General features: G+C 34.1%; 1 protein-coding gene across 15 annotated transcripts in view; it reads left to right on the top strand.

Moving 5' to 3' along the window:
• Positions 1-5,729, top strand: part of LOC110008052 (uncharacterized) — a 28,686-nt gene extending 22,957 nt beyond the window's left edge. For 5 of the 15 annotated variants that reach the window (XR_016055943.1, XR_016055942.1, XR_016055937.1 and 2 more), the window contains 2 exons: positions 4,926-4,982; positions 5,357-5,729. Coding sequence is in view for 2 of the 15 variants with exons in the window: in XM_088867414.1 (XP_088723540.1) it covers positions 4,926-4,982; positions 5,077-5,146; positions 5,357-5,437 (208 nt within the window). In the remaining 13 variants the exon portion in view is untranslated. Of the gene's footprint in view, positions 1-4,925 lie in introns of all 15 variants that reach the window. The other 10 variants (XR_016055936.1, XR_016055934.1, XM_088867414.1 and 7 more) reach the window with 3 other exon arrangements.
• Positions 5,730-10,197: the final 4,468 nt, after the last annotated feature.

Here is a 10,197-nt window from a genome sequence, read left to right as displayed (position 1 = left end):
ATTGGGATAATTGTTCCAGGATAAATATGATGTCCTAAGAGAAAGAGAAAAGAAAAATATATCAAAAAATTCTTGCTCAAAGATCAATATAGAAAAGGCAAAAAGAAGATACCTAGTTGTTATAAATGCGAAAAAGTAGGTCATTATAAAAATACATGTAAGGTTAGAGAAAAATTAAATGCAATCATATTAGATGAAAACATAAGAAATCAAATATATGATATTATCCAATTAGATAAAGAAGAATCTACCTCAAGTTCAGAAAATGATACTAGTAGTGATATTTCTCTTATAGGACAAATAGAAAATGATAATATTATAATTTCAAGCTCTTTTGATATGAAATGTTCTTGTAATATGCCATCTTGTAATATGTTATCAAAAGAAGATTCATTAATCTTAGATATCATAGATAAGATAAATAACCCTGATGAGAAAAGAGAAATCCTAACTCAGTTTATTAATCTTGCAAAATCTAAACCTAAATCTACAACTTTACTCAAACCCCCAGATGAATATAATTTTGCTGATATAATGAAAAGAATTAATCAAAAATAAAATATACAAAAAGAACCTACTATAGCTGAACTAAAACAAGAAGTCAATGAAGTAAAAATAAAAATAAATCATCTAAAAAATAGAATTAAAATATTGGAATTACATAATGAGGTTAATGGAGAAATAACTGATTCAGATGAAATTGAATTCATCAAATTAGTAGATACACCTGAGTCATCAGGAACAAAAATAGAAGAAATAGACATGAATACATATGTAAATATACTAAATAAAGTTATAACTCAAAAATGGTTTGTTATAGTTAAATTTATTATTAATCAAGAATATGAATTTCATTCAATAGCTCTCATAGATCACTAATATTTTTTGATAATATAGATTGACGAAGTATACTTGTATCATCTTTCATTTGTTGATTGGGAAATTGGATTTCTGTTTTTCCATCCTGGTGTTCTATTATTCTATCAGGAATATTTCTATTAGGTGCTTTTAAATGATGATTTTCATTTTCTATGTTCCAAGATTCTGGTAATTTAATATCTGATCATTGTATAGTTTTAGGAATTATTACATTTGATTTTTCAATATTTGTTTGGAAGAAGGTGGTTTTTCCTTTGGTATTTATTTGGACAGCATTTGGGCATAATGTATTCATTACTTTATAATATATTTTGTATACAATAGCGATATTTTGGGATTCTGGTAACGCATCGAAACCTTGGGTTTTAATATTTAATGATATTACTTTTAAGATATTAGGATCAGTTAATGATATTGAATAATCTGGAAAACAATTAAAATATACTGGTCCACTACATAGACTTGATTCTATAATTCCTAATATGGAATCAGAAAACCTATTGTGTCTATTGTCTCTTAAACATACTAAGAGGGAATTATTTAATCCTAACCTTGTTAAAGGTTTAATAGCTACTTGGATTAATCCTATATATATATAATTATAGTTTTTAGTTTTATGTACCTGTATTATTTTATCTGATAATAATTGAAAGTTTTATTGATTACTAGTTACTGATACGTTTTGTTCTACAAATTTTATTGCATAACCTACTTTTAATTTAAAAGTTCCTGTATTGTATATATATGAAATAGGTACTTTAGGTATATTCCAATTTGTTATTTGTTTTTCAATATTGTCTATTATAACTTCTTTTTTGTTTTATATTTTTAGAGTATTATTAGCTTGTGGTAGTGCATTACTTGATAGATTCTTAATGAAATTTGCCATTATTAGGTTGCGAATGAGTGCTTTTTCTGGCTACCTCTTATGTCTTTTTGACCTCAGCGGCTCTCCTGGCCTTAACGGTATATATAAAAAAATTTTACATGAAAAAAATTAACCAAAATACCCTTGAAAAGTTTTGGGGGTATTTTGGTCAAAAAAAATTTGTAAATTTTTTTTTTATATTTGTATTAGGTGTGTTTTACTAAGATGTACATATGTTCCAAATTTCAAATCATTTCGATTTTTAGAAAAAACAAATGAAAAATAAAACACAATCGGATAATCGTGACCGTGCGATAAACTTTGGACAATGATGAGGGTAGGCGAAATCACTTATATCAACCAACCTGTAGACTTGCGTGTTGGTTAGTTCCCCCTGCATAAGTGGACTTGTTTACAAGGGTTCTTGAATTTCATTCTAATGGGGGCTACATTTTTCTAGAATTAAAAAAAATAATGCCTTTACAAGTGGTGCACAAAGTTGTATGTTATAGTGGGATTCGAATCTTAACGGGATTGAAATTTGTGCGTTAGGGTTAATTGGAAAGACATTCTAGCTCATCTGGCTCAAATTTGAGGTATCAATATAATCAATGTTTAAAAATGTGGATTTGGCTGTGTAGGCGTTTTGGGTGCCTGGCCACCTAGGGGCCAGGCCGACGCTCAGTGACAGGGTGCCTCACTAACTTGAAACCCCCTCCCAAACAAAAAAAAAAAGGGATTTCTTAAGGCATGGTTTTAAGCCTTATGGAGTTTTTAGGGCAATTTTAGAGCCCCAAACTTCTCGTGAAATAGACAAAAATGTAATAGTACAATCACATAACATATTGACGGATACAAGCTTCAAATAATACGATATATCATCAATTTGATCGTCCAAATGAGAACAAATTCAATTAATCACAAAAAAATCAATCTTTTAACCACAAACATGTAAATATATCGTAAAATAAAAAATACTACATGATTCAAAACATAATATTTTGTAGCAAAATAAAATTAAAACCCTCTTTCAAATATGATAATACTCAACCCACAAACTATTGCCTTTGTTTTAGGAAGAAATTGAAAAAATAAAAATTTATCAATCTTTCGATAAATCACCAAAAAAATGGTTTTTGGGTTTTTTTTTCTCACCCTATGGGCCACGATATTTGTTTTGCGATTTAGAATACCTCTCAAAACCTTTTTCCCCCCTTTTAAGGGGAAATTACATTTTTTGATCCTCATCGAGGGTTTTTTCCGCCCACAAAGTGCCATGGGGTGGCGCCTAGGTGGGCACTCAAATAATAACGCCTAGGCGGCTCCTTGACTTCCTGGGTGGGCGCCCAGAGACAGGGCGCATAATGCCTTTGCCCAGACATCGTCTAGGCGTTTTTTAATTATTTAACCGTGGCTGAATTTTCGAACATTGAATATAATTAAATTAAAAAACATGTTGTACAACCTACTTGCCCAAAACCCAAAGAGGACGTAGTCGGCCGAGTCTCAGATCACTATGTTGAACCTTATATGTCCATATGGAGGACATTCTTAGGGGCATACCATTTTCATTGGGATGTGAAGATGGAAGAGCCATGGACCAACCTATAAACAATGCAACATTCATACTTACGTCTGATGTGTACTTTGGGGCTGGAAAGTGGGAAGAAGGGGGGAAGCCGAGAGAGAAAATGAATTATAGAGGAGTTAGAAAGGAGACTGGAGTTAACTGGCTAGAGATGGATGGCCATCCATCATTCATGAACCTGAATTTGTCATGGCATCATGGAAGCGCAAATCATTGAGGTCGACATTTTTTCCTGGCATTCAAATTTCATTTTTGCTGCTAAAATTCAAATTCTGGTGCTATAGACCCTCCCCTTAGACAATCCTATGTTCCAAACTAGTGTTTTTTGAGTTACCTTGGGCTAGGTCCTCGTCCTTGGCCATAGCCAGATAACTTGGCCGAGTGTGATTGGACTCTGCCGAGATATGAAAACCCCAAAAAATGTTTAAAAAATCAGAATCAATGTAAAACTTCTTAAAAATAGTTAAAACATCAGCAAAATGTAAAAATAAGGTAATAGAAATCATTAAAAGACTATAGAAGATGAACAAAATATATAAAAGATGAATTATTGAAAATTTTGATTTATACCTTGTATATTTTTAAAAAATCAATGAAGGGAAAAATAAAAAAAGTTCCCAAATCATCCTAAAAATCATCTCAAAACATAGTTCTGAATAAGATATTGTTATATTTCACATGCTTGATGATTTTTAAGAATTTTAAATATTTTTGGCATTTTCTTTTTACTTGGCGAGTTGGGTTGGGTGATTCAAGCCCAGGACCCTCGCGAGTTCGAGCCTGAGTTTTTAAATACGGGTTCTAACTTAGAGGAATGCCGTTATCCACAAATACATGAGTCAAGAGTGGCACGGCTTGGCTATTTGGAAAATTGTTTTTAAGTAAAATTAAAAATATAAGGCGAAATAAACAATTAAGAAAAAAAGGATATCTCATGGCAATGGAAAAAATAGAAGAAAAAAAAATGAAAACAATGGAGAAAATATAGAATATTTCATGTCTAGGAATATTTGATAAATGTATCCCAACCCTATGCTAATATTAGTAAAAGTTTCTAACATGCCTAAGTCACCATGGTGCCCAGCTTTCCTAATGTGGTGGTTCAACTATTTGAGTTTCAGGCCTATTTCTAACTGACTGACATATATTGATAGTGCCTGTTGCATGTTTATTATGTATTACTGTTGATATTTATATTTATGGATCTACTTTTTTTTGTTTCTTCCCCTACTGTGTTCAGTGGCTTTGGCTGTTTTATAGTCTTTTTTTTGTCTTTTTTATCTTTTTGGTCACCCGCCTCGGTGACACGCTGAATTTTGGCTCGTTGGGTCCTCTTTGTTTTCTCTCTTCCATCAATACAATGTTATAAAAAAAAAAGTTCAAACTTTGTTTCTGTTAAGTGAACTATCTCCATTTGTTTTAGAGCAGTTGGGTTCTTTATCCTTTGTTGCATTTGTGTTGTATAGGTAATGTAGCTTTCTAGTCTTCAGTTGGCATACTACATTCTAGCAAAGCTTATTTTTCCTTAGGTTCAACAAGACTAAAATGACAACATTACAAGGTGTTATTTCTGAATATTTGTTTGGACAGGACCTTTACATCCATGCGATTTGGCCCTTGTACCAAAAATATCAACATGCTTTTAAGGTAAGTTGCAATCTGCTTCTTGTACAAGATGAAACTGTTGGCAATATTTGATGAATAACTTAAAACTTTTTTCTGAATTATGACGCATTTGAAGTGATTGTAACTGCCCTCATTCAGACCCTCACCCCAGAAAGTCAAAAAAATTTGAACCTGATGGACAGGAGGTAATGCTCTGAACAACTGCCATTTTTTTTATGCTGTTAAAATATTCTGCAAGTTGTAACTAGCCCTCATTCAGTTCTAAATCCCTTACCCGCCGGGAAGTCCAAAGAATTTGGACCTGATGGACAGGTGGTAATGCTATGAACAACTGCCATTTTTTTCTATGCTGTTAAAATATCATAGAAGCAAATCTTACTCAAAAGTTATTGTAGATTCCAGAGGTGGTGCCAGCAATAGCTGAAGAGGATGAAGATACTCTAATAAAAAATATTCGAAGGCATATGACCCTATGACCATTGAAGATAAGGGAAGATAAGGAAATGTTTCCAATATGATGGGTCGTCCATATTAAGGTCTGTGTTTCGTCCAAGCTTGATTATGGAGCTCCACTTGATGGAATATACATTTCTGTTAATGAATTTTGTTCTTTTCGACTAATGGATTCTGTGAAGTGAGGTTTCATTAACTTTCTTTGCTACCGCATATCGTTTGTTTCTCCATAGCTAGCTGTGACGAAAGCTGAAGCTGTACGCAATAATGATTGCCCTGTGAATATTAAGCTGGTCGCTACTCTCTTTTTTGTTCTTACCACTTAGACTTTGGATTAGGTTTGTGTGCAGGTTCTCATGATATTAGAAAAGGTTGAGAAAAATATACCTTAGGCATAATTGCCAATAATTAAAATGATTATCTTGCAGGTGTAATTGTGGCCATAATCTAGTGGAATGCAGAATTTTATGATAGTTGCGGCTCTGTGTCTATGAGGATCTATACTAGAGTCTATTCTAGTACTGGTCTTTGGTTTTCTGTTTTAATGGTTTGTGATTGTAGAGGCAATCTAATAAAATGTAAGTGTATTCAATGTTAAAAAAAGCACAGGCGGGTACCAAGGCATTTTCGGGGACTGGCCGCATAGCTGGCCAAGCACTCGCCTAGGAACAGGGGATCCGCCCCCAAAACAAAACCCCCCCTCCCCTAAACAAGGATTAAGGAGTACTTAGGGCAGGGTTTTAGGCCGTAGGGAGTTTTTAAAGCAATTTTAGAGCTCCAAATCCTTCATGAAAAAGAGCAAACATGATATTATAGAGTCCCATAATAGATTTACGGTTACAAAAACTCAGAGATTGAACCCGAGTGGTACGCACAAGGGGCATTATTGTTCCAGCAGCTTCATGAACCTGGCCCCAAGTCAAGCACTCTCCAAGGAATACCCGTACTTTCAAAAAGCGTTAAGCGGTCCCCAAGCAGCCATGGGGGTCCAGGCCGCACAGCGACTAGGCGGTCGTACAGAATCTGGGTGGTTCAGTTGAAAACAAAAAAAAATTGATGAGTGACTGATGACTGATAATGATTAATCCATAAGAAGTTTGATAATCCATAAAAATTTTGATACAATGCTAAAACAATAAAACCTAGTTAAAAAAAAAGAAGATAGAAGTTCAGAAGAAAATTTTGATAATCCATAAAGACCATAATCCATATTTTCATACAACGTTAAAACAATAAAACCATACAAGCATACACTGATAGTCTGATACACTGTAGATTGTACACACAAAAGTTAGTAGAATTAGAAATTAGAAAGTAGAAACTAAAAATAAGAAAAAGAAAATATACAAAAATTCAAAAAATATACAGTCTAACACACAATAGTCAATAGATAACACAACAATTAACACTCAACACCATCAGAAAGAATAGGGTCAGCTTCATCATATGCATCGGAATCGAGGCAATCATAATCAGAGTCATCTCCCTCTTCAATATAACGCTCGTTCTCCTCTATTTCTTCTGAATCTGCTTCTTCTTCCTCTTTTTCTACCTCTCTCTTACTTGTATGTGCAGATGAGGCCTTAGGAGTCTTGGCTTCTCTACTCTTTTCTATCTTTCTGTGCTTCTCTAAACTCAAATATTGTATAATTTTCTCAATGGTAGTGTCATGAATATTTTTATACGGGGCAACATCCCCTTTAATACCGGCAAGTTGTTTTTTAAATCGGTAAATACCACCATAAATATCATTTTCACAATAACTACATTTAATACAATTTTTGTCATTCGGATTCGGGTTACAACCATACTTCCAACTCGAATCATTACTTATAGAAGAACCTGGAGAAGATATTTCCGTTGAACAATGCTTATTTTTATCATTTTCTGGTTCTTTTAAATTTAGAAGTTGTCTAATCTTATCCACAATAGCTTCAAAAACCTTTTTACAAGAAGCAACATTCCCGTTAATACTAGCAAGGTGTTTCTTGAATCGGTTAATACCTCATTGGTATTTTTTTTTTACAAAAATTACACCTTATATAATTTTTATCGTTTGGTTTTAGATTATAACCATACTTCCAACCCGGATCACTTCTTCTAGAAGTAGAAGAAATAGATCTATTCAAATGACAAGGATTTTGTTCCTGTTTTTGTTTTACAAAACTCATATATTGCTTAATCTCCTTTTTTATAGGAACATTTTTACAAGGGGTAACATCCCCCTTAATACCAACAAGATACTTCTTAAACCGGTTTATTCCCCTTTTCGTATCTTTTTCACAAAAATTGCATTTTTGCCATTTGGATTCGAGTTATTTCCATATTTTCAACTCGGATCTCCACTTTGACTAGATCGTGAAGAAGACATCTCAAAATAAAACAAGCAATCAAAAAAATAATTTTTTGCACTTACTTTGATTGCTCGAACTCCAAACTCTCACCTCTGAGATGTTTTCTGGTGCTAAAATAATAAAAAACCTCTAATAGGATTATAAAACTCCAAAACTAAATAAAATCTAATTGGGTGATGTTTGGATCCGTTTTACTGAGATGATGTTTGGATCCGTTTTTCGTAACTTTGAGAAAGCACTGTGATCCAATGAAAGTCACAAAATTTAGTTTTTTTTAAGTTTCTTTCTCTCTAAAATAGGTTCTTGTGGGTTTAGGTTAGAAATGAACCTAAAATCCCTCCTTCAAACCCTTTATATTTTTTTAAAAAATCAATACAACTAAAAAAAAAAAAAAATTCCGCCCCTAAGGCCACCCGCCTAGGCGGGGTTCCAAACCGCCTAGGCGTGGGCATTGCCTAGGCATTGGGCGGTCCGCTTTTGTTAACATTGGGAATACCTCAACATCATCGGCATCAACTAGCCATTCCCATCTGTCATCAATATCAACAACTTCAATAACTTCCCTTTCATTGCAAGGTTTCAAAAAACGTTGGGTGGCCCCGAGGCGGCTTGCCTGGCGTCCAACACCTAGGCGGGCGTCCAGAACCTTGGGTTCCCTATAGTTTTTTTCACTTTGGAGGTTTTCATATATTAAGGGGTTTTTTTTTTTTCCACTTTGGGGGTTAAAAGTAAACCACATAACGTTTTTGTACAACCTTGGGTCAAAATGACCCCCTTGTTCTTTTGGGAGATTTAAAAAAAGAAAAGGGCCTTAAGGCCCTGGCCGCCCGCCTAGGGGCCTGCCTGGGCGTCTGCCCAGGTACATCCATCCGTATTGGGCCGCTTGGGTCTAGGCGTGTGGATTTTTTATCCAAGCCGTGTAGGCAAGCACTTAGGCGCTAGGCGGACCGTTTTTTAAAACATTGTTTCATTGTGCTCCAAATGTCGATGACTCTTGCAACTTCTGATTATACTAAATAAAGACTAGGTTGTTCAATCACTTTTGCTTTAGGCTGTTCCTCTTCTTTGTATGCACCTAATAGAAGAAAGCTCAGTTAATACCTTACCATGTAAGTAACTACTAACTAACTATGTATGAAATTAACTATTAATTATTAAGTAAATAAAGAATATTACCATTTCAAAAGAGCTGAAGTTGCGCTCACATCCAGATGAGCTGCAAGTCAGATTTAGTATTTTCATTGCCATCTGTTACAAATAAAGGGTGCTTCCCCCATGACCCATCCACCATGCACTTATTTCATATAAATATAAATGTAGTAATTTAGTGAATTAGATATCTGGGTAATTGAAATAAGATGCTCAAATCATAAAATCAAATTGAAGAAGTTCTAAACTTCCTAGGAGGGATCTTGGACCTTTTCCTGACTGCCACCTCCTTACCTAAAGACCCAGTAGTGAGCCATGTAAGTCTACCTCTATCATTACATTGCCCTGCACTTTAAGATTAAGGTAACGTTTCTCAGAGTTTTAAGGAGAAAGCCCGAACGTTGGAGAACGACCTCCACCATCCTCTATAACTAGGCCTTTCATGGCCATGGAAAGGCATATACAGAGAAGCTTTGAGTTTTTATTGTTTAGAAAAATCTTCCATTCTGCGATCCTCAATCTCACGACAGTGCCCCTAATCCTGAGAATTTAGGGATCCATCTCTTCCTTCATAATCCAACATTGGTATCAGAGCGAGGTTGGTAGAAGCATGGTGGGCTCATAACCCACAGGTCCTAGGATCGAAATCGATTATTTGGTTTCATTTGTATTTTATTGCACAATATCTCTCTTAAAATTAATTTTTCTTCGATATCAATTCTCTATTTACTATGTTGAAATTTCTCATCTTTGAGATTGTTGATTTCATAAGCCAATTCCATTCGGTTGACAATTTTCTCACTCTAAGAAGAGAACCCAGTTAGATAAGCATCTTGAATTAAAAACTTAGAAGAAGATTGATGTTAAGCGTGCTCATCAGTTGTCCTACATTTTGATTCGACTTTTCAACCTAAATACGCACTGACATACAAAAAATTAGAGAGTTGTGAATGAAAAGTTTTCTTTTATCGGTATTTTACAAATCTCTTAATCTTTACTGATTGAGCGTGCTGTAGTGGAAACAAATTATTTTTTTTTGTTGAACTGTTTCAATAACACATTGTTAACAATCAAATTTGTCTTAAAACTATATGGGCTACGTGGCTCTATTTGCTCAAAACACTACCTTGCCAATTGAAAAGTTACTGAAACTTTGAAATTCACTGAAAATTTGAAATTCACTACGTTATTGTAAAATTTCACAGTAACTGGTTTTATTTTGTAAACACTATTTCACTGCATTAAGTTTTCCTTGCACAACGTATAGGATTGAGTACCAT

This window comes from Amborella trichopoda, chromosome 5 (genome assembly GCF_054954075.1).
Source record: "Amborella trichopoda isolate Santa Cruz 75 chromosome 5, AtrichopodaSantaCruz75HAP2 v2.0, whole genome shotgun sequence".
NCBI classification, from domain to species: Eukaryota; Viridiplantae; Streptophyta; class Magnoliopsida; order Amborellales; family Amborellaceae; genus Amborella; species Amborella trichopoda.
The sequence above is the reverse complement of the archived record's forward strand: the minus strand, read 5'-3'. Positions and strand labels throughout refer to the sequence as shown.